The sequence below is a fragment of the Daldinia caldariorum genome (genome assembly GCF_022478825.1).
Source record: "Daldinia caldariorum strain CBS 122874 unplaced genomic scaffold F4812scaffold_17, whole genome shotgun sequence".
NCBI lineage: Eukaryota > Fungi > Ascomycota > Sordariomycetes > Xylariales > Hypoxylaceae > Daldinia > Daldinia caldariorum.
The window spans coordinates 170,676-194,471 of NW_025953053.1; the positions used below are offsets into that span (position 1 = coordinate 170,676).

General features: G+C 46.6%; 6 protein-coding genes across 6 annotated transcripts; 3 read left to right on the top strand and 3 right to left on the bottom strand.

The window, feature by feature from the left end:
* Window positions 1-759: 759 nt before the first annotated feature.
* On the top strand, window positions 760-10,759 carry F4812DRAFT_440689 (uncharacterized protein). Its single transcript, XM_047935162.1, has 4 exons — window positions 760-1,249; window positions 1,304-9,045; window positions 9,187-9,277; window positions 9,336-10,759. Exons 1-4 carry the CDS (start codon window positions 934-936, stop codon window positions 10,628-10,630), a joined length of 9,444 nt encoding a protein of 3,147 aa, XP_047787165.1. The 5' UTR covers window positions 760-933; the 3' UTR covers window positions 10,631-10,759.
* A 587-nt stretch (window positions 10,760-11,346) lies between these two features.
* F4812DRAFT_462175 (uncharacterized protein) lies at window positions 11,347-11,969 on the top strand (the record flags this gene model as incomplete). Its single annotated transcript, XM_047937995.1, has 2 exons — window positions 11,347-11,491; window positions 11,593-11,969. 2 exons carry the CDS (start codon window positions 11,347-11,349, stop codon window positions 11,967-11,969), a joined length of 522 nt encoding a protein of 173 aa, XP_047787166.1.
* Window positions 11,970-12,641: 672 nt separating this feature from the next.
* F4812DRAFT_462176 (oxidoreductase) lies at window positions 12,642-13,715 on the bottom strand (the record flags this gene model as incomplete). Its single annotated transcript, XM_047937996.1, has 1 exon — window positions 12,642-13,715. One exon carries the CDS (start codon window positions 13,713-13,715, stop codon window positions 12,642-12,644), a length of 1,074 nt encoding a protein of 357 aa, XP_047787167.1.
* A 468-nt stretch (window positions 13,716-14,183) lies between these two features.
* F4812DRAFT_142408 (uncharacterized protein) lies at window positions 14,184-15,098 on the bottom strand. The gene has a single exon (XM_047929638.1). It carries the CDS (start codon window positions 14,943-14,945, stop codon window positions 14,193-14,195), a length of 753 nt encoding a protein of 250 aa, XP_047787168.1. The 5' UTR covers window positions 14,946-15,098; the 3' UTR covers window positions 14,184-14,192.
* A 3,036-nt stretch (window positions 15,099-18,134) lies between these two features.
* On the top strand, window positions 18,135-20,299 carry F4812DRAFT_440702 (Di-copper centre-containing protein). Its single transcript, XM_047935163.1, has 3 exons — window positions 18,135-19,367; window positions 19,430-19,596; window positions 19,662-20,299. The coding sequence occupies exons 1-3, from the start codon at window positions 18,684-18,686 to the stop codon at window positions 19,954-19,956; spliced, it is 1,146 nt and encodes a 381-aa protein (XP_047787169.1). The 5' UTR covers window positions 18,135-18,683; the 3' UTR covers window positions 19,957-20,299.
* Window positions 20,300-21,295: 996 nt separating this feature from the next.
* On the bottom strand, window positions 21,296-23,541 carry F4812DRAFT_440707 (uncharacterized protein). Its single transcript, XM_047935164.1, has 5 exons — window positions 22,976-23,541; window positions 22,811-22,923; window positions 22,232-22,753; window positions 22,078-22,159; window positions 21,296-22,006 (listed from the first exon to the last, which is right to left on the bottom strand). Exons 1-5 carry the CDS (start codon window positions 23,169-23,171, stop codon window positions 21,495-21,497), a joined length of 1,425 nt encoding a protein of 474 aa, XP_047787170.1. The 5' UTR covers window positions 23,172-23,541; the 3' UTR covers window positions 21,296-21,494.
* Between the last annotated feature and the right edge of the window lie 255 nt (window positions 23,542-23,796).

Consider the following 23,796-nt stretch of genomic DNA (forward strand, 5'->3'; position numbering starts at 1 on the left):
TTGGCCAATTAAATATTTTGAATACATGTACCGAGTACCCATCAGTTACCTAGGTACCTGTGTACATCGCTAGGCAGATTTAGGTACCTAGCACTAGGTACCAGTATGTACGCCGTACGGTACATGACAGCCTCGTATACGATTCTCCAAACACCTTCATACCAGGTACCGAGGTAGTGTCCTCTACAATAAGCTCATATCCTTTAAAAACAAACACGCCATACATGAGTATAATTTCATATGGTTACCTACCTAAAGTAAGGTACCTAACTTAACTTACTTGTATCTCAACTTAAATTTCTCTACCTACCTGGTACACTTCTTCTCACTTCTCTCAAATGCCCGTAATGTAACCCCATCGCTGCCTAAGACCTACATGCCTCTAAGTTAGGTAGTCCTTTACCAACATAGGAAAATGGTAACTTGAGATAATATATTCACTAGGCATATAGGCACCACCTAACTTAAGATATTCGGTACCTAGGTAGGTATATGAATCAAGCCTTATGTACCTAATAACAGGTCAATCGAGATCGTATTCATATGTCTTCGCTTTAGGTACCAAAAACGCCTTATGTATTTCAGATTCGCGGTTGGCTGCCCGCAGCCCGGCCTGCAGTTCTCCGTACCAACGCGCGTAAAGTATGGAAGGTTCTGTTTGCCTCTCTATGCGTTGGAGCCTCATAATGCCCTAGATAACCACACTTCGTTGCCTTCCTGCATAAAAGCCTTGCGCGGGAGTCCTCCCAGACTTAAAATTCCATCTTATTCGTTTCATCTCTTATCATTTCCCCAGGACACTCACACTCTTAAAAACAACTTCCGTCTACGTTGATAAAGGTAACCATATTCAGTCAGTCACTACTTCATGAGTACCCAACCTGACCTCTACACATTCCGCTTCATGTCCTTTTCAAACCAAATAAAGCAAAAATGTCACATAGCAATCTAGGAGAGCACGCCAAACTATCCAGGGAAGAAGTCCGCTACATTATCAATCATGTGTTTCTTCCACCACAGTTGCCCCATGGGGACGATTACAAGGTCCAACATGAAGAGACATTACTAAAGATAGTCATTGAAGCTCTCTCCATGTTTAGAGGCTATGTCGAAGGACACGAGACCGATGCTGTGGATTTAGCAATCACTACCATGCAGCACCTTCATCAGAGTCACATTTTCACTGGAAGTAAATTAACTGTTGACGAAAAAGGACTCCTCGAGGCCTTTCAACTCCTCAGTCAGGAAGGTTAGTCTTTAAGGAAACCCTCATAAAACCTCTGAGCTAACCATTTGCATGTAGGCATGACAGTTGCATGTCATGTTCAAGCGCAAAATTGTGCCATCATGTTCTCGAAATCAGGTACATTCGTTCATGTCGAAATGTTCGAACTATCTGCTTCCAATCAAGCCGTCATTTCAACGAAAGGGAGACTGCGTCGACTATTCCCTGGTTCGGCAGTTTCTGTCCCCTTTTCTATCTTCCAAACTCGCGAGTTCCAAGATACACTGGCCTGCACCCTTGACAAGATGACACATCAATCAGCTCATGGTGCTCAGCCTCAGGTCCAGAAAGCCAAAGAGATGCATGAGGAACCTCGAGATACTACGCACCCAAAGATGGTCACTGAGCTCTTCTCTGCATTCCTACTATCTGTGGGCGATCGACCGGAAGTGACCAAGATCTGGAAGAATACTCGTGAGGAAGTGTTTTGGAGTAATTCCAAATTGCCGTGGCATAGGTCGGCGTTGTGGCTACTCATTCGTGTTGTCTTACAGCTTATATTCACACGATCTTCATGTTCATCTTCATGTCCGGAACATACGTACAAAGCGTTCATGATATGCTTCATGGCTTATGTTTTGGAACGAGTACCAAAGGACCTACCAAGCGATATCTTGGTAGCCATGAGCGCCAAAGTCTCCAGACGGTACCATAAAATCAATGGGCCTATCCCCGGCCCGATGATGGACTTTGTTAAGTCAACTTTATTAGCTACGAACCAGGCTCTTCGGGATCGATGGTCGCAGGTTCAGGAACAAAATCGAACTCCCAGCAATCTAGAGAGCCTTGGCGACCTTAATTTTGATAAAGATACTCACATCTCTCCCGAGAAACTTGTCAAATTTTTGGACAGTATAAAAGCACGCCAGGAAAGTGACCATTCCGTTGACGTCCCGTTAAGCTGCCCCCTTGACAGCTATAACAGCTCCCTGCTGCCTTCACTTGCATCTCCCCCTTCGAATGGCGACGTGATGTATAGGCTAGCAGCATTCGAGTCTTGGGTGGCTTCTCACCTGAACGCTTGGACAGTGGCTAAACAAGGAGGTGCCGAAACCTGCCGGGTTCTGGGGTACTTGATTGAAGATTACTACCATGATGCGTCCTCAAAGTACCAAGGCAACCCCGAGTTAAACTCCATTATGATTCTTACCATACTTGAACTGTGGGTTGCATCCGATAAATCAGCAAGAGAAAGTTACGAATTACTGGAAGAATACAAACCAGGGATACCTCAGAGCCTGTTCTTGAATTTAAATTTGCCAACGAGAGGCCAAATGGCGAGGCTATACGATGTCGAAAAATATCTCAAAGATCGCGAATCTAGAGCTCACTTCCCTTATGAAGCGCTTAATAGTTTTGGTAGCGACAGCTGCTTTTCTGTGCGCTTTTTCGACCAATCTCCTGAACATCAGGAGCTACGCGCTTCCATCGTCGACCAGGCGAATCGTGATAGGGAAGCAAAGTGCGAAGAATTCCAAAGAAAAACAGACGAGTATAAGGGCCTCCAACTCAAGCTCCAAAATATTAAGCATACGAAGGACCCGAGAGTCAATCAAAGCACGGGTGTTTGTGAAGATTTGTGTGCTTGGAACTGTGAGAAATGTGCCGTTGATGAACAGGCCAACAGTATAACAATTAACATACACGAGTGGCCACTTCCCAGCATTAATTTACAGGAAAAGTCAACTATATTTGAACTCCAAGTGCCTTGCGCATTTGGCCAGTGGCGTGACACTACGGTGTTCGTCCTTTCCGATGTCCTGAAACTTGTCACGGAAGTACGTTCGCAACCGGACTATAACCTTAAGTTAATCGACTACTTGACTTTACGCGCGCACTTCAAGCCCTTTGATCCAATGCAACGTCAACGAATAATGTTGTTATCCGACACCAAGCCTCATCAGATGACCCATCGAAATGCGAAAAATATCGCCACCGTGGTCCTGGACGAAGTCTGTCTCAGGAATGGTCTATCGTTTCGATATTATGATAACTCGAAGGATATTTTTGTCTCTTCATTCAAATGTACAGATAAATTAGCCCACCTGTGCACGTACTCATTGCCAAAAGGACAAGCAGGCGAGATGTCGCCGATACAGCCATTTATTCATCGGGTACCATCAAAGCCCAGTGGTCCGTCGCCGAACGAGGTCATAGCCACTCAATCAAACTGCCCTCTATATATTTCTCTTGAGGAATATAAGGCACTTACATCTCTTCCTTTGGGTTTCCTGATTCAATGGCAAAATATCTTGTTGCAACTCATATCACCAAGCATAGATTTCAAGAAGGAAGAGACCGCATTGATTATTTCGCAATGCATCTACCAAGTCGGACCCCAGAAGGGACACAGCGTGTTAAGAGATAGCCATATAATCCTCGCCGACGCACAGTTTTCCCGTGCCTTACTGGATAACCTGGAAAAGGCATTTTTTAGGGTTAAAGAGAATTGGCAATCTTTTCAAGCACATGGTATCTTCGTTTCCATAGCTAGACGTCTACTTTCGCTGGCATTTTCGCAAAGCATGAAAGACAGATGTCTCAGATTCTTGGCTGATATTCGAAAGATCGCTTCGCAATGGATTTACGATTTGGAGGATAAAATTCAACGCGCCGTATGCGATAGCACGAAGGATGAACTGCGAGATAGATTGACCAAGATAGCGTTGATCTGTGCGGATACTTTCAACGTCGAGGAAGAGCATCTTCGCAGGCTTTTGTCCGTGCCCGATTCCGCATGCGCTATGATGCGGTGCAGTATTGTCATTCATGAAGGGCAAAACTGCATTCCAGAAGAACCATATACCTGGACGAGTATTATGCATCGAAGGTGGGAGAGGCTTTCATATAGAGCTTTTGGTGTTCTCGCAGAAGTGATAACGAATGGCAGCCCAGCATTAGATGATGCTATCAAGAAGACTTGGTCTGCATTTCCTGCTAAAGGAGAATGGACAATACAAAAGGAGCCTCACCATCATTGGATTGTCAACCGGTCTCCTCTTGATAGCGGGGATGGCGCCTTGTACGTCCACTTCAGTCTCTTGACTGGCAAACTACTTGTCAATGGCTCTCCTCTGGGCCGACTACCTCGAGAATATGAAACGGATTACATGTATTCCATACTATTTGGAAAATCAATTCTAGAGGTAGTGCCAAGTCCAGTGCCTGGGATGCGATTTAGTGCAAAAAACACGTTCAACACACATAATCTGGATTTCGGTTTGGATAATCTGGATTTCGGTTTGGATAAACAAGCTCAGACACTTCTCATCCGAGCAGTAACCAAAGATCAAGCGTTTGAACTCGTCCCCTGGTCTGTTCTGCGGGGCTCATTTCCAACAATATTTGTTGAAAACTTTGTCCATTGGTACAGCGAATCTGATGACTGTATTGAGTTCTGTCCTAAAGAGCAACCTTGGACTCACTCCGAGGATAGCTGGAGATTAGTACGTTCGGGTGTATCAGGCAAAATCTGGCGACTACGCAAAGGTAACTCCTTGCTCGTCGACTTTGCCAGCGATACTACGAAAGCAGTGTTCAATACACATTTGAAATACCTCGAAGACGTCACTTGGGCGCCAATCATATTCCAGGACAATTCTTTAATCATCGAACTTCCCAGGTTGAAGTTAGGGTTCTATCTAAAGCAGGGAGAGACTTCAATATATTCCCAGCAATTCCGAGGTATGTCGATAGATGAAGACCAGTCCATTGGGACACTGGTTGGCCTCCAGAGGGGCAAGCTTGTGTTGAAGGGCAATAATAATCGAGTTCGGCGCAAAGTCCTTATCTCAAATGGGAACGTAACATTTAAGAAGCATGACAAGCACATATGTGTTAGCATTGACAAGCAATCTTCTACGAAGGTTTACACTTACGACGTTGACGGATTAATTGGGAGGCTCGGCAACAATGGAAATTTGCAGGGCAGATTACTACTTTCATACCTCCACGCGCTCACCTCTTTTCCCTTGCCGGATCCCTTGACAAGGAAAACAGGGACGGAGGAGGCACTGTCTATCTTGAAATCTGCTGCTGTGCGGTCTTTCATACGGCTCACAGAGGATAACCTTGGGCTACTAGAGAAAATTGCCCTCCTCACCCCTGCGAGACGCTATTACCCAGCCAACCTAACAGAAATGCAGGTTGTTGATTGGAACTCAGACCTCGGCTTTTTAGCCCAGCATAGTGGGTTTTACCAGACTGTGTTCTCTATATTCCGTCAAGCCAATGAGTCCGCATTTTTCGACCCGAGCTCATATGTTTCTCCGCCAGTTCTACATAAAGTTGAAGAGAGTCTTCTGCTCCGTGATGATATTCGTTCATCTACGTTTCGCGTCTCGGGTTACGGCGCAGAGAGTCATACTACATGCTTTGACAAAGTCTATCAACCTAGAGACAACAACCAGTCTTCTAAAGGGGCTTATCGAGCTTTTTCTATGTCAAGAATCGTATTGCAAGATCAGTTCAGCCTAAGCGAGATTGTTGAGGAGGATTTGGGAGGATATCTCTGGAACTTCCTCTCCGAACACGACATACATGGGCCTAAGTCTACTGAAACTTCGTCTCAAAGTGTTAAACTAACTTATGATTCCGGATTGCTTCTTAATCCAGCTCGGTTCGTAGCAGAACACTGGATTCGAATACACCAGGCATTGGTTGGCAGGGAAGCTAAGTTTAACAAATTCAAAGTCATGCTCTGGCTTTCCACACTTGCATTCAGTGATGATACCGATATGAAGATTATGCAAGTTCTGGCATCCTTCTTCAAAATCCCTGGAATGGCTGCGATTAGTCCACCAGAAGCTGATATTTTTCAGCTGCCCCTCGGTTTTTCTCTTGGCAGTTCAACTTTAAACAAAGCTATCGATGAGGCATGTTTCTTGTTCTGGGAAAGTCCTGAAGCTAAACTAGAGACACTTCCGGGTGAGAATGATCATGCTGCTGCGAGTCGACGATGCCGAGCATTTGAGACCAACAAATCGAACGCAGCTATAAATCTTAAACATCAATTCGAACTTCAATGGCCGTGCGAGAGTCCAATTCGTCCTCCATACCTTGAATTAGATGGCGTGGAATGGTGGCGGTATATACACGCAGATCAAGCCGTACATAGAATGGCTGAGATATTCAGGCCACGCTATCACAACCATCTATTCATGGAGTATCTCAACCAGATCAGTCATAGTGTTCCTCGAGGCGTCTTTCAAGCTAGAATTCCTACACTTAGTTCGCCTGATCCTGGCTGGAATCGTCCGACTAATCCCGGGTTTATCAGCAATGAAGAAGTATTCATCCCCGCAGCGCCTGCTATATTACCATGCATCATTGACGATATGACGCAATATGTGTCCTTGGTCGGCGACAGAATTACAGAGAAGTCGAATATTCCTCGGCTGTTGTTGAGGTTAGATGAGCAAATGGAATCTGAATACGAGAGACGCTACGTATCAGATCTTAAGAATAGCGCCCAGTCGCTACAAGGCTTCAATAAAAGCAAATGTTTGACGAAAAACATACAAGAGATCGAGGGATTTCTTATCTGCCATCGTGGTAATTGTCAGAAGGTCGTGGACGAGACTTATAATAACATGGTCAACGCTATTATTTCTGACCAAGGAAGCGAACAATTTACTTCACGAGCTCTTCTAGCCTCAACCTACCAATGGCCAAGGCTTTCTCCATGCTTCTTCTTGCAACACCTCTGTCAAAGCAGGTGGCAGAATTTACGAAATGACTGGAAGAACTGTATAGTCCATTACGCGGTAGCCATTTCTCAGCTACAGAGAGCAGATCGTCTGCTCAATGCACTTAACAATCGGTCTATCCTAATTAGCGAACTGGCAAACCCTGGTCATACGAACTGGCAACCTCGGGATTACCCAGAATCACTACTCCTAGAAATAGAAGGCGACCTTATGATCCGTCCAGTCCAGGAGCAAATTGCTAAGACTATGAGAAGCTCCGAAGGGGATAAAAACGCCGTCATGCAGTTAAATATGGGCGAAGGGAAATCATCTGTCATCGTACCCATGGTCGCGACAGCTCTCGCAGACGGCTCTCGCTTGGTTCGGGTAATCGTTGGAAAGCCGCAGTCTAAGCAGATGTACCAAATGCTTATCTCTAAACTCGGAGGACTGCTAGACCGACGGATCTACCATTTGCCATTCTCTCGAGCCGTGAAGGTTGGAGGAACCGAGATACAGCAAATGAGAACTATGCTAGAGGACTGCAAAAGGGACAGGGGAATATTCTTACTCCAGCCTGAACACATCTTATCTTTCAAGCTCATGGGTATCGAGTGTATGCTCACAGGAAAGGAGGCAATCGGCCGTCCCTTGGTAGAAAGCCAAGAGTACCTCAATGCCAATGCACGTGATATCGTCGATGAGAGCGACGAGAACTTCAGCGTGAAATTTGAGCTTGTTTATACGATGGGTGCACAACGCCCAACCCAATACAGCCCAGAAAGATGGGTGTGTATCCATCACGTTCTGGATGTAGTTAAAGAAGTTGTCTTGGAGAGTCGCGCTAAGCTTTCCGATGCCCTAGAGGTTTATCCTCCGTATCATGGACGTTTCCCACGGACCCGTATTTTGCAACGGGGCGCCGCAGATCAGATTCTCGCTCAGGTCACAGAGCGTATATGCAAAACAGGCTTTACCGGCTTTCCCATTATAAGGCAACGGGAGCACATTCGTCAAGCAATAATCAGATACATTACCGAGGCTGAACCATCTATCGGAGACATTGCCCTCGTCGAGGATACAGGCCTAAACGGATTCTGGACTGGTGCTAGCGAACCTCTCCTTTTATTGCGAGGTCTCATAGCTGGAGGCGTACTGGGCTTTACTCTTGGGCATAAACGGTGGAGAGTTGATTATGGCCTTGATCCAAATAGGCAACCGAACACTCAACTCGCGGTACCATACAGAGCGAAAGACAACCCGTCACTAAGGTCCGAGTTCAGCCACCCAGACGTTGTTATTATTCTCACTTCTTTGTGTTACTACTATGGCGGGCTCAGCTACGAAGACTTATTGCAAACGTTTAAGCATCTGGTTAGGTCATACCAGGCCGACCAGGAGTTTGGCGTGTGGGTTAAGGATGCAAATGATCTATCCGAGAACTTCAAAACCTTGGTAGGCATTAACCTCGAAGATAGCGAATGTACGCAATCTCTATTCAGATCATTTCGACATGCCAAAGGTGTCATAGACTATTTCTTAGCTCACTTAGTCTTCCCAAAGGAGATGAAAGAGTTTCCGAACAGGCTTTCCGCCTCCGGCTGGGATATAGGCGAAGTTAAGACCCATAAAATGACGGGATTTAGCGGCACAAACGACTCTCGCCAGGTACTACCACTTGATGTTAAGCAGCTGGATCTGAAAACCCAGAAACATACCAACGCATTGGTCTTAGATAATTTGCTCCGTCCTGAGAATTCTGTTACGCTCCTACCACCGCGCCAGGAGAGTGAAAAATCGGTCGCCGAGGTACTACTGAATACTATTACAAAGCTCGATCCACCCACGCGAGTAATACTGGATGTTGGGGCTCAGATACTGGAGCTCGACAACTTTGAAGTGGCAAGGACGTGGTTACAGAAGACATCAGACGACACCCAAATTGAAGCAGCCATTTTTGTGGACGACCATGACGAGATTTGCGTCCTTGATAGAAAGGGGCATTTCGAGCCTCTTCATACTTCCTCATTTGCATCACGGCTTGATGTGTGTGTTGTTTTCTTGGACGAAGCGGTATGTTCCTGACGTTGGCAGTTCTTTCTCTCAATTTTGTGGCCCCTTTATATATCAGGAAATGTTTTCTCGAGACTGCCGCCAGTCCGTTATAATATGGTGACATTTAAAGGAAGCAATTGCTAACCATAATAATCACAGCATACCAGAGGCACTGACCTGAAACTGGCAAGAAATTACCGTGCAGCCGTTACATTGGGGGCAAATTTAACGAAGGACAGATTAGTGCAAGGTAAGAAAAACCGGCGCCCTATTTTCATACCGGTACCCTGTCGGCTGACTCGTATTAGCTTGTATGCGGATGAGGATGTTGGGAGAGGGACAGTCGGTAGTATTCTGCGTTCCTGACGAGATCCAAAGAAAGATTCGAGCGTGGAGAGCTGATGCAGGGCTGCCCAAAGATGAGGATATCTCAGTCTTAGATATCTTAGACTGGTCAATCGGCGAAACTTGGAGAGATATCCATAAGAATATGGCATTATGGGCAAAACAAGGTCGTCGCAATATACAGCACAAGAAAATATGGGCAGATGCACGTTCTGATCAGCAGATAAATCTCACTAAGGCCCTAGCTGAAAGATATCTTGAAGATGAAGCCAAGACATTGGATTATCGGTATCGGCCTCGTGGGGATATCAACACGTCGTCGCAACCGGCGGATACGGAAGCCACGGACCCAATAACCTTGCGTTGTAAGGAGTTCAAGAATCTAAGGCTCGATTCGGCCGATCTTCAAGAAGAGGAAGAACGCGAGCTATCTCCGGAAATCGAACAGGAGAGGGAAGATCAAAGACCACCCCCGGCAGAACCGGCCATGCATAAAATTCACGACGATATCAAAAGATTTGTCGAATTTGGCACCATCCGCGAAAAGTCTACTGGATATATGCCTGCATTCCTTTCCCTGCGCGATACTTCATCGGGGGCTAGTTTCGACGTGTCCCAGTTTCGTACCGGTTTACTTGTCTCTAGTGACTTCGCAAACACTGTCAAGCGCCGCAGCACGTCGGATCAGTTAGATTCATACCAACGTGCTATTCAATGGATTCTGACAAGTACGCCCCTTAGCGATGAGGACTCTGCGGATCGCCCCATAAAGTACATGATGGTCATCAGCCCATTTGAAGCAAACGACCTATTGCCGCTGATTGAGAAATCTAACATTACCGCCTTGCATATATATGCACCCCGGGCGAACTCAAGCTACCCTAATCTCGATAAATTAGACTTATACACGGTACCCGAGAAGCTGGCGTCGCGCAAGATGCCGCAAAGTCTTATCACCGAACTAAACTTGTTCGCGGGGCAGCTGTATTTTAGCTCATACGAAGAATACGTGGGTGTGTGCCGGTTTCTGGGCATTAGCTACAGCACACCCGGCGAGGAAGAAGAGATCACGGCCGAGGGCTTCATAGCCAAAGACAGCGCCGGTAGGATTGGCGGGGAGTCAGGCTTAAGGAGCAGCCCGGTAACGTTCTTCAAGATCCTCCACACGAAGATCCGGCGCAATTGCGAGAGCATTGAGAAGACGCATATGGGAAAGCTGCTAGGTAATCAGCTACTGAAGCCTCAAGATTTCGAGTAATGGTAGGATATACATGGTTGAGCCATGTGGACAGATAATGAGCTAGATACCGGTTACCAATTGATAATGCCATTACCATAACATTTTCATCATATAAATCTTTATATTATCCCGTAAGGTTAACCCATATATTAAATAAGTGCGTATCACGCTTTAATTGGGCTCGTAAATGTGTTTAGTGATAGCAATCTAACCTCTTAATGTAACCCCTCACAGCTTAGAAGCCTCCCGGTAAGGGGCTTAATCATTGAGAGGTATTCAATTCTAAATTTCATGCATAGAAGCGGAACATTCCTCGAAATCGAGACTTGATGACATCGAACTACTAAGGTTTTTCCACAAGATTTATTAATCTCACTTCGAATGCACCAGTCTCGGGAAACTAAACCACATTACTCCCTTGTTCCAGAAAGTTAAAGAAACTATAAACACCGAAGTATCCCCAAACATCTCGATGTCTGAACAATTACTATATAATGGATTGCCTAAGTCAATACAGGGTACTCGAGCGGGATCTCACATCTCTTGTCATAGAACATTTACAAAAAATCAATTTTAGAAATTTATTAATTTGTAACTACCTAATCTAACACCTTAGGTACCTACCTGTATCCACCTAAGCAACATGGCGTCAAGCACATATATATGCCCTGTATGCCTTGAAAGTAAGCCGGCGACTGCCTTTCCAAGCATACCACTGACGCTTCACTGTAACCATGGCTACTGCATTGAATGTGTTACCCAGTATGTCGATTTTCAACTTCGAGATCACTCCGTGGATACGCTCAGATGCCCCGAATGTGGAAATCCGTTGGATCACACTATCATCCAGTCCTACGGAAATAAGGATTTATTTTGCTTGTAAGTCTAAATTCTAATACGAAATCCTCTGATACTGGTGCATAGCTCCATGGAGTGCTTACAGAACCTAACTCACTACAACAGATATAAAACACGAACAGTCAACGGCATCCTCTCTAATATGGACAATTTCATTTGGTGTCCCCTTGGTTGCGGGCAAGGTCAACTGCTCAACCCCAGAGAAAGCCAGCCGTGGGTTTTCTGCCCCAACGATAGGGACTACTTCTGCGTCCGCCACAGAGTTGCCTGGCACCATGGTTTTACCTGCGAGGCATTCGACGCCTTGACCAACCGCCAGAGCTTCCAACACGAAGTCCCGATACAGACTCATCAACGAGACGCCGACCAGAAACGAAAAGAAAAAGAAGAATTGGAGCAGCGTCGGGCGAGGTTAGCAGCCGAAGAGGCTGCCACAGACAAAATTACAATGCTTTGCGAAAGATGCCCGAGAAGAATTATCAAGGACGGTGGTTGGTGAGTATATCTATCAGTGCGAAAGCAAGTAACCATGGATGGCTTGCTAATTCGGTCTCTTGTAGCTTTAACATGAGATGTATGACACACACGATAAGCATAATATGTTATACTATTCAATTTATGTGCTGATAGTGACTTCCCACAGGTGTTTGCGGCCATTATTTTCATTGGAAACGACGTTAGGTACCTAGTTGAGGTTGGTGGAATGTACGAGATCCAAATTCTGCGGCTATTATCGTCCACAGCCGTCACAAGATAAGGCCGGTCCTATTGGATTGACTACCTCCTAGGTCTCCTTGGAGCAAGGGGTTTTGTAATGTAATTCTTTTTCTGGAAACACTTCAATATGCCAGGAGAACTTTTACCAATAAATACTCTGGAGAACTGGTTATGTCGACTGAGTACCTAAACCACCAGAAACTGTCATAGATAGCAAGCTCTTTAGACATGAAAGTGCTCAAGGTATCAAGTAGATTAGCTGTTCCCGGAGTCCATAATGTGCTGTGCATGACTTAGAGACTTGAACAGAAAAGGAGCCCTACATATTTTGGTATATTTAACAGTTTTCTTACCTGGAAGCTAATAAAAGTAAAATAACCACAGAATTAATCCATGATCAACGTCGATATAAGGAGGCGGCCGTTTCTTTCCCATGGGAACTACCATTTTCGAATTATACAAACACAAGGCGTGCCACTGCACCCTTCTCCCCGGATGCCCAGCAGATACCCCCTTTCACACACTCCACGCTGTCAAGGCTACTATTGTCAAATCCATGCCAGTTCCTACCTCCATCGAGCGTGTAGTCCGAACCTGTTGGGCCTACCGCGAGAGCAACACCGCAACGTCCGGGAACCCAGGACGATCCAGAGCGGTAACCGCCGGGAAACGAAGTAGAGGGCACCCAAGTTACACCGCCATCTTTAGACCACGCTGCATTGTCAATGGCTCCCGTAGGTGCCGAGTAGTTTCCGCCAACAGCGATGCCATGCTTCGCGTCGCGGAATTGCACCGAGAAGACACCAGAACCCTCGCCACCAGCTATGGAGGCGTCCGACACGGCCCAGTGAAGCCCATCGCTACTCCGGAATACCCGACCGGGGTTAACCCCCCCAGATGCAACATACCAGCGACCAGCCGCCGTCGCGAGACACGTTCCGCTCGCGGCAAACCCCGACTCGCCTTCCAGCGCGGGCACCATGCCGCCAGCGTCGACAACATCCCAGGTCTCCCCACCGTCGCGCGTCTTGATCAGCCGGATCTTGCCGTCGACAGGATCGCTCACCGCCATCCCGCGCTCCGGGCTCGCGAACGCGACGCAGTCGTAAAACGCGCCCGGCTCCGCGTTCGCAAACGTCTGCGACCAGGTCTCCCCGCCGTCGCGCGTCGCGTAGATGCGCGAGCTGGCGCCCTCGCCGATGGACAGCACGACGGCCTTTTCCGCCGACCACGCCTCGATGTCCCGGAACTCGAGCGCGGAGTCGGCTTCGGATAACTGGGGGCCGACGGGCTCCCACGTCTCGCCGCCGTCGGTGGTCCGGAGGACGGTCCCGCTCGTGCCTGAGACCCACGCGATCTGGTCTGACACGGGTGCTAGGCCGCGGAAACGCGCGGCGGTTCCCGTGGACAGGCGCTTCCATGTCGGTTGGGGGAATGCGGCGCTCTTTGGAGAGATGGATAGCCCGGCGCTTACGTTCGCCAGGGTAGCGATGCCCAGCAATAATGGAACCGCCGATAGACGCGTCATGGTTACCTTCTCTTGCTCTTTACTGCGATTCACCGAGCGGCGAGTAGTAACGCGGCGGGAACAACCCAACGGCAGGGATGGGGACATGTCTCTTTTTAAATTGGGAGTTACCTAGGTATTTTATCTCACTCTTATGTTTGTTTGATCTAAGTATCTTGCGGCATAGCGCTCTCCCGGCAGTCCGGGTCTTCGCGGACCCTTGCTGCTCAAGCATATTTTCCCGATTAGGCAGGTCGGTCACTCATAACGCGGGTTGGAAGAGAATAAAACTGATTCCCTTTATTGTCTACCTAAAGTTATTCTATTCTTTATGGTAAGGCCCAAGATATCATCATTGTCATCCTACTTTTCGTCAACATTGAAACTTCTTAACAGGAAACAGGTAGATAACTTTAGGTACCTAATAACACAATATTCTCACGAACAGCTTCTTGGGGCACCATACGATGGCTCGCAATAATTACATCATCATCATCATCATTTATTAGAACCTATTTTGCTTCTGAAGGGAAAATATCTAGGCGGTCGCGGATATCCTGCCAAAGTCAAGCAGGGCTTTTTGTCTAGATATCTGTCCTTGGCACATGGCTTCGGAGCATTGGAGAATGCACTTCTGGAGAGCGGTGGTTTGGATCCAGAGCCCACGCGCGGAGCCGACCCGCGTCGAACGGGCTTCAACTCCCGCTCCCGCTCCCACTCCGGCTCGGGCTCCGGTTCCGGTTCCGGTTCCAAGTAGATCATATCAGCCGCCATAGGCTGAACGCCATGACTCAGACTCACCTGTGAGATGTTTCCTGATGATGCAGCTTCCAAGGTTACTTCCATGTCGTATCCTTCGAATTGCTCGCCCGAGTCTATTGGCTTAGGAAGTGGTACACCTGCGAACACGGATGCGACGGAGATGTTTGCTTCCTCGGGGTAGATTACATCTGACACCTGTTCGTCCATCCGGGATTGCCCCTCAGCGTCTAAATCGGGTGGCCCGGCCTCGTTTCCTGGTGAATCCGTAGCATTGATCCCAGTCGTGCCTTTATCTTTATTGCGACTCTTGAACCGGGCCTGCATCACAGCTTCTAATTTTATCGGGTCAAACGGTGCGGGCATGGGGTCCGAACACGGCCACTTGATTCGTAAGTATTCTTCTATTTTCATAAACTCGATATCCCCCTTGGAAAATCCTGCGCTGGTCGGTCCTAGCTGGTGCCAGGCGACTTTGGTCTGGGGAGGCATGTCCGGATCATTTGGGATGTCACTGAACGTATGGCATGTCTTTTAGAAACGCTACGAGGGTTGCTGGAAATGACCCGGTCATCATTGCTGACGCGTTCTTTTGAATACAATGGCAGTCTTTGAGAAGTGGGTGCTTCTTTATTAGGCATCGCGTACCTGACAGACAATAGACATGTTGCTATTGGCTCGAAGGAACTGGATGGGACCATCAACCAACTTACAATAAAGCGGATTATAGGTACAAATTAACGTCCACTCAGAGTAGGACATCCATTGTCAAGCGGGTTTTTTGACTAAGCTTCTGTTATGGCATCCCCGAACAAGAATACTAATGCAGCGAGGACACCCCGAACTTGGCCTTTGATTGAAGCTCCCATCGTTTGTTTACTAGGGCGATGCGGACTGTCCCGACTTGGTTGCGTTAGATGGCTCCACTTGAAGTTGTTTACAACTCCAACGAAAGTTCTCTTCTTTTTACCAAGTCACCAAAGGGATACGGAAACTTGTTTAAGTGATTGAGTTCTACTAAGGCTTGTGCCCTTTGATTCATGTACCTACAATAGGTACCTAAGGTAACCCGTCTAAACATTACGTGGCGGTCAGAATGCCTCCGGCTTAAAACATAAGACATGCAGTAAATAGTTAAAGCCGTCGAATTAAATTATTAGTGGTTCGCCATCATCTTACAACGCTAGCCACTACAGAGATTTAGATCTATCAATAACTTACCACACTTGCTAGTGGCCCCCTATCTTCATGCAGGCACAGCCCTATTATTTTTGGGTCCAAGTTGAAAGTCTAAGGATGATGACTTTTGTAACTTTTCTGATAACGCCGTCTCACCTGGAGGTAGAATCTTACGACGGTGTAACTTGTAGCTATGTTCTGGACAGGCTTGGCTCTGTTGTACGTATATAATAGATAAACCGAGGCACATACCTTATAGTTGGACAGGGTGCTACGGGTTTTTCCAACGGATACGTGCTGCCACGGGACGATTGCTCCCCGTGCCGTTAATCTTACGGAATAATTTTACCAGAACCGTCAGGTGTCTGATATGCGGTACCTATGGTTTGTTGGGGAATTGGGAAGCTTTCCTGGCAATAAAATGCTTCATAACTGTTCGTATTAATAGGAGAATAGCAACCAGGCTATATCGTATCGCCAAACTCGTCTCCGGGTTGAGTAAGGACGTTCGCATGTTGCGAGGGATTTAATGCCTTCGTGCATACAGGATACGAAGAAACTGACCGAGCTGTGAATTTTGGACCCGAGACTCTGGATACAAACCAATTAACTTCACCGAACTTGATGTGTCCTATGCATTGTATGTAATGCGATAGGTTCCACGACAGTAAAGCTGTAGTACATCTTCTATTTTCATCTTACACCGAATTTTCATCTTTTCGTGGAAGATGAACAAGAGCCAGCCTTCACCATGTCACATGTAGCATTTCGCATCAGTACCCCGCGTCATCGACGACATGAATATTCGAAATTCTCGTGTCGTGAGATAAAGCGATAGGTTCAAGGCTTGTGGTGTAGGTCATGGCCGGACCGACTGCCAAGATTCAGTAATTGGTGAGGCTGAATGCGGTAATGTCCCATGCCACTCACCCCGCCGCTACGGCGAAGGATCACGGTTGGGTCTCCTGCGATGAGTTAAGGGCTAACTTTTTAAGGGAATCTTTAGGGTGCTTTAGGTAGAAAAAGAATCTCCTCGTGAAGATAAGCCACGAACCCGGCAGCATAATTGATGAAGTCATTTTACATAAGGGACTTTTACCTTAAGCGAAGCGAGGTTGATAGCTTGACTGGTCTGCTGAGTGATGAGTGATCGCATATCCCATCTCTTCGGATGCTGGGGGCTGACTCGGGGCATCGTATATCGCATGTTGGCGATGATCTGCACTGGAATAGGCAAACAACTTCGAGATTAGCATTAGCATTAGCTTTTTCGGGTTGTTAGCTGGTGGTGATACAACATCACAGCTTATAGTGACGATAATATGGTGACAGGAAAGCTCCGATAGCCAGTCATAACCGAAGGTTTTCTCTCTACTTCTTTACTAGCGTACCTAATCCAAGTTCATGTAAGCATCGTGATATGTCACGATTTAGATATCACGTTTTCTTACCTGCCTAAAGTACGTGGATGGTGGTGTTAGTGCTAGAGACGTCATATACCTAGTTGCAAACCGCAAACGGATTGATCAGAACTAGGTAACTTGACTCGGAAATATACATGGCTAGACCTCCATGTTGTCCTGTGTACCAAACACCGTTCGGATAACGGCCCGGCCCTTCGGTGATTTGTTGTTTAATTTTATTTTACTTTTTGTTTTATTTTGGTTTAAAGTTAGAATCAGTATCAGGTATGTCTTTAAACCAGGTTTCTTATTAATAAAACCTCGAGGGATGCCATAAACGGTAAAGGAGGGGCCTAGACTGCGCCGCCAATGGTTCACCGGGAAATTCATAGAGTGAATACAACTAGCCTCTCCATCTAAGACTTGATAGTTGGGGCTCATATCTGGATTACCTTAGATACCTAAGGTACCTACCTATCCAACTCGATCTTAACGTCATAACGTGCCATCTGGATTTTGATGGCTTCAAGGATATGGGCAGTCGGCAATCATAAGAATAAAACTACTGCAAACCCCGCATTGGCGTTGGCGGGCACAAGGATCGTTGCGCTGCCAGGAGTCTAGGACTAGCCGGACTCGGGTCAACCGGCAGAGTTTGGTCTAAGGGACGCTATCGTGGAAACCGGTCCCAAGAGAACGGGATTGTCTGTCTGACGCAAAGAATCGATGGTTGAAAAAAAGAAAAGGACCCACGCTTTGTCCCCCGCCTGGGAAGCCGAGTCGACAGTTACACGGTAAAGACGGTGGTGATCGTCAAGGGCTAGACCAAACACAGCATGTGGCTTTGTATTCCTGCCAGCAAAGCGATGCGCCAAATACGTGTGGTGACGCCCGGCGCTCCCAAATTCTCGTATTTGTCGACAACTTGCGGTCTCTGCCGCTGCACTAGGCGCTCGATGGTACCTAATGTACAATAATACACACATACTGCGCATACTATACATACCTACTACATAGGAATTAAACATGATACAGATAGACAAAGTCACATTTAAAGTCGCATGCATACCTACTACTATTGTGTATTCTATTCCCTATAAAGTACCTACATAAGGCAATACCCCTGCCAGGTCAGGGGTTCAGCTCACAGCCTTATTTGGCATAAGCGTATAAGCGTATAAGCGCCAACCCCGTCACAACCGTTTCTAGGATCTCCTAACTAAATGTTTCCACTGCTCTGAGGCTATGACGTTTCCTAGGATCTTTGTGCCGGAACATTGCCTTTCTTGTCTTTGAACGCAACTAAGTACCAAAAAACTAAAGTATATACTTCGTACTATCAAAGGGACCGGCGTTTTGTCTTAATACATACAAAATGAGGATCAACAATCAACAATTGTTTTCTGGGGCTCCGAAGAGCACAACATTTAAAGAACTTCCTTCCTTCACTACATCTATCCAACGATCAATTCGAAATCTTGTCTTACATTTAATTCCCTTAATAATATTAATATTAGCCTGTAGCTCTGAGCTTGACTATTCCATCTGTGTTAACATCCTCTCCGTACCTTCGCTTTTCAAAATATAATAATAATAATAATAGTAATCTCTCTCGAAGACCAACGGCCCATCTTGATTGACCGCCACAATGAGATCTGAGCTCGCTATTCAAGCCCTCGTCGGCGCCGTCGCCGTGTCGGCTCTGGCTGTCCCCCCCTCCCTTGAGAAGCGATTAAAACTTATCGACCTTGGACAGTTCGGCAGCTTCCCAACTATTACACCCGAGCAGGCCCATGTTGAAGCTGAGAAGATAGAAGGCCCTTTCCGCGATGGACCCGAGTTTAACTTCCCTAAGATTGTTATTGGCGGTAATAAGACTCCTGCTGCCGGAGAGGACGAGGTTGCCGCTACAAGTAACGCCGCTGTTAGCGGCACCTGCGATCGGAATAACCCGAAGGTTCGCGTCGAATGGCGGAATTACTCCCAAGCTGACCGGAAAGCCTTTGTCAATGCTATCAAATGTCTAATGGGTAAGCCGTCTGCAGGAGGATTCCAAGGCTCAACAAGCCGTTACGAAGATATCGTGTCCGTACATCAGCAAATGACCCATAACATTCACCAGAGCGCCGTGTTCCTGCCTTGGCACAGATACTACGTCTCGGCTTTCGAGGACCTGATGCGAAACGAATGCGGATTCACTGCCGCTTTTCCATGGTGGGACGAGACGAAAGACGCCGGTCACTTTGCTGATTCGGATCTATTCACCGACGATTATTTCGGTCCTCTTCCCGGGAAGACTTCAAATGACCAAGGAACCTGTATTGAGTCAGGCGTAAGTATTCCCATTTTTACTCTGAATGATACAATTTGGACGTAGACTAACTGCCGCTGCAGACATTCGGTGGACTCACTCTTCACATTGGCCCCGGCAGCGGGTTCCAAAATCATTGTCTTTCGCGGGCTGTCGACGAGAGCTTGACTGGTACCGTCAGTGCCCAATTCGTCCAGGACTGCAATTCACGGACTTCATACGATGATATGCGGGGTTGCCAAGAACTTGGGTAAGTTCCATCCCTTACTTCATTCACTATACTCGATATGAACATTCGCTAACAGAAACTCGTAGCCCGCACGCTTATGGTCACAACGGCGTTGGCGCAGTTATGTCCGAGGTCCAGGCTTCACCCGGAGACCCGATCTTCTTCATGCACCATCTCTTCGTCGATCACTCGTTCCGCATCTGGCAAAATGCCAATGCCTCGCGCACCACATCCATCAACGGCTGTGCCGGCTCTAGCAGCCCATGCACCCCAATTACTTTGGATTACGTCCTCTCTTCTAACGGACTTAAAGCCGATACTACCATTGGCAACGTCATGGATACATTAGGTGGCTACTTATGCTACCGTTACGACTACTAGTTCTCGAATGCCATGCCTTTTGGCGATGCTCAGCGTGGTTTCTTTTTTTAAAAAAAATATTTATTACGACGTCTTTATTTTATCTCGCACTCGCATCTGCGTAGAATTGGCATTGGGGTTACGGAAGGGCTTATAATACGGCAATAAGATGGCATCCGGTTGGTTATTTGGATGATACCTTTTGGGATAGAGAACGAGTTAACCAAAAAAAGCATTCCTTGGAGAGTATATACCGGGAAGTGTTTCGTACATAGCAAAATTATAAATGTATATAGAGGTATGTTTATGAACTTTTTTTCTCTCTTGAAAAAGATCTTCACCAATAAGCTTCTCCGCGTCACCCGAGATGATCGACGCTGCAATGATCCGTAGCCTTAATCAACCCAAGGTACATATGCATGAGGTTAGTACATTTCGAGTGGGATGCGTTCATGCTTGATTCAATCAAGTTGATTGCAACCATACCACGCCACCATGGTCACGTTGAACACGTGTTTGTAAAACATAACAGACATCAAATATACATAGATCTACGGGCGGTTATCACCTAAAGTTAGTATATCCATATGCCCCTATCATGACTAATTCCTATCAACAGTCGGCGCGAAAACCGATATGATTTCCCCCTTTTTTTCCGCTTTCCAGAGTTACCCTTAGCTAAGGTACCTCCCACTATACCTATAGAATAAACGTCATCAGTTTTCATGTCGCACCTAGCATAAGCCGACTATAGCGAAAAGGTCATTGTTCCAATTTCCTTTATTTGTCTGCACCAAGTACATATTCAAGCAGCGGCTCTTTTTCGGCATCATTGCTGATAGATTCCGGGCACTCCGTGACTTCATTATCGACTGTAAATAGAACAATTCCATTCTTGCGGAACTTTTTATACACTAACACTCAAACGATGACTTATGATGTATAACGGCAATGTAGTATACCTTAGGTAGGTAGCTATTTGATATTGTATGCGTGGCAACGGAACCCACATGACTTCGCTTAACACTAGGAAGTCTAACAAAGAATTTAAGACTTACAGTACGGGATGCTATCAGTGACAGCATAGGGTTGAAGTTGATAAAGGAATGATCTACTTACGATGAAATGTCTCAGGTATAGGGGTAATCGAGATACAATGTAAAATTAAATGAACAAAATTAAACTTCATGGTTGCTCCAGTAATTCGAATGCATCATAGAAGTCTGGCTATGATTTTCAATGGATATTTACAACGTTTCAAGACATAGTGGAACATAATCAGAACGCTTTACTGCACCAAGACCTAGAGTACAGGTAGGTATCTGAAGCGTTGACAATAGCGATGGATTTATAGCAGTACGTGAGTGCATAGTTGTTGACGTAGTCTTATAATCTAACATCATACCACTAAGTTCTATCTCGGATAGGTGAAATCAAGAGTGCCTATATGATAACTTTGTTACAAATGACTACCTAGACCTAACCTAACCTAGACACGTAGTCTACCTAGGTACATAAGTTATTCCATTGGCGCCATACGAGGCATAATCATGTAGAAACTAAGACTGCGCCGGCGCACAAGACACCTCAGCCTTTTCCATCACATTCTCCATATCATACTGCTCCCCATCGATGTTCCCGCTTTTCAACAGGGCCGGCCCGACGATGATCTCGACGTATTTATGGCAGTATTGATCTGACGACGGGGTCTCCTCCTCGTCCAGATCCATGTCCTTCATAATAGCATCGTCGAAGATGGCTCTCAGCGCGGTGGGCATCGCAGCTGCATTGCCGCCAGGGACGGGCTGTTGCCTCGTAGCCGGGAAACGTACCGACCACGACGCGCGTTGACGCCTGAGCAAGCGGGAGAGCTCCAGCGCCGGCTTGTAGACGTTTTCGATCAGCCGCTGGGTGGTATCGTGCTCGTGCCCGAGAGGACTAATGACTTTCATCACGGCTGCTGCGTTTTCTGCCATCACGTCTTCCTCGGTGAAGTTAGGGTATGTCTTGGCGAGGAGCGCCATGGTAATTGCGCGCCACTGGTGGAAGTTGCTCAGTGTTATGGAATGTCCTAGTAATGTCGCTGCGTATCAGCTTCTATGTTTACATTCCACGGCATTCATGATCAGAGGACGAACTGACCTGAGTTCAACAAGGCTCTTTCTACATCTACCAGTCCCCGACGTGTCTGTTCCGGGATCCAATAATCGGTACCAGAATCCCACTATAATGTTTGGAGTGCGAATTAGTCTTCCGAATATCTCTATAGTGGTGAAAGCTTCAAGCGAGTGTTTACCTGGTAACTCTTGGATGGCAACGTTCGAAACATAGTTTCGGTGACATTTAACGCCACCCAGCCACGAACGAACTTCCGTCGCCGCTTGCTATCGGAGAGACAGGTAGCCCAGTCTTCGACGTTGCTCATCATTGGAAGCACGCGTTGAAGAAGCTTGAACTGCTCTTCGTCGGGAAATGCTAGTTTGATAGGCTTGTCGCTGTTGACGCAGAACTTGTTGGACCACGTTCTGATTTGATGGTACAAGCTACGGAACTTGGAAGTGATGGCTTCGTCAGACTCCTGATACCCTAGGGCAGACTCTCTATTGTCTACGTAGCCCTGCAGCTTGTCATTGCGTCTTTTGATGATTTGATTTGACTCCTCCAGCGCTTGGACCTGGTTCTGAAGGTGTTCCATTTCTATCTGTTGCTTCTTATTCTTTTCCTTGGTCTGATGGTACTTCGCTTCCAGTTTATCGAAGCGTTCCTCGCACGCGAGGTCCGCCGGAGAAGGACCGCCCCAGTTAAGACGGTCAACCATCTATCCACAGTAACAATTAGTAGAGTGACTCGCTAGAATATTAGGTGGTCTACCTACGCCACGAAAACCTGAAAATGAGTTTCCAGTACCCTGTGTAGAAGTATCACGACTACTACGCTTGGGTTGGCCCCGTTGACCTTGGCCATTCCCTGGTGGGTGAGCTGGGTATCCTAAGGTAGGTTAGTTTTCGAGAACAGGAATAAGAAAGCATCACAAGCTTACTTGATTCGTCTATGATGAACGCATCATTCGACCCTCTACCATCAACTACCTCATCATCTGTAATTCTTCTCATGCCTTTTCTGGAAAGCTTATTTCCAGACCGAGGAGGCACTGGCGGCCCTTGTTGATTGTTATTATCACGTTCTTCATGGCTTTCATACCCTTGAATATCTCGCGAATGGATTGACCGATTCATCGTTGCTACGGAAGGTATAAACTTTGCAGGAAAGTAGTTGAATAAGAGAAAATAGCCTAACCTATAGGATTCAAAATTCAATGAGGGAGAGTGCTAAAGAAAATTGGTTCTGGGGGGGACGGCAGAATCAATTTGGGAAGAACCGCAGACTGGCCCAGGGGCGTATGCTCTATTACCATGCGCTCGGTGTGCATCTAGTCCATCCACGCAGCCTTCACGGAGCTGAGCATCAACTCAGGCAGCCTACCTATACCAAAACGTAGCTATGTAGCGAATCGTCTTGGCCCCCAACGCACCATATCTGGCAGCCTGAACAACTCTTTATGGTCAAACCCTGCTATACTACTGCTTTATAACGTAATCCCAAACTAGGTGCTAACTGCCGCCATTCGCCACATCTTTGGAGTTTCGCGAGAGTATTTCCTTTTTAATCTTGATTACCTCTGTTCTGGAACAGGGGGTAGTAGCGCGCTTCTCATGCAAGTAAGATGCAGAAACCTGTATGGAGGCTTGTAGGACTTGGCACAGTGCTTGCAACATAAGCCTTCGTTCATTATGAATACTCACCTAAATACATTCAAAGTATGTATTAAGGTATATAAGTATTTTGAAAGTGAAATCAATG

Bases quoted from the DNA above. Each gene is read 5' to 3' on its own strand.
- F4812DRAFT_440689 (XM_047935162.1), top strand. From the start codon at position 934: ATGTCACATAGCAATCTAGGAGAGCACGCCAAACTATCCAGGGAAGAA. The intron at 1,250-1,303 runs GTTAGTCTTTAA...ATTTGCATGTAG, and splicing joins TCAACTCCTCAGTCAGGAAG to GCATGACAGTTGCATGTCAT. The intron at 9,278-9,335 runs GTAAGAAAAACC...GACTCGTATTAG, and splicing joins GAAGGACAGATTAGTGCAAG to CTTGTATGCGGATGAGGATG.
- F4812DRAFT_142408 (XM_047929638.1), bottom strand. From the start codon at position 14,945: ATGCCTCCCCAGACCAAAGTCGCCTGGCACCAGCTAGGACCGACCAGC.
- F4812DRAFT_440702 (XM_047935163.1), top strand. From the start codon at position 18,684: ATGAGATCTGAGCTCGCTATTCAAGCCCTCGTCGGCGCCGTCGCCGTG. The intron at 19,368-19,429 runs GTAAGTATTCCC...CTGCCGCTGCAG, and splicing joins GAACCTGTATTGAGTCAGGC to ACATTCGGTGGACTCACTCT. The intron at 19,597-19,661 runs GTAAGTTCCATC...AGAAACTCGTAG, and splicing joins CGGGGTTGCCAAGAACTTGG to CCCGCACGCTTATGGTCACA.
- F4812DRAFT_440707 (XM_047935164.1), bottom strand. From the start codon at position 23,171: ATGAATCGGTCAATCCATTCGCGAGATATTCAAGGGTATGAAAGCCAT. The intron at 22,754-22,810 runs GTAGGTAGACCA...TACTGTGGATAG, and splicing joins CATTTTCAGGTTTTCGTGGC to ATGGTTGACCGTCTTAACTG. The intron at 22,007-22,077 runs GTCAGTTCGTCC...CGACATTACTAG, and splicing joins AAGAGCCTTGTTGAACTCAG to GACATTCCATAACACTGAGC.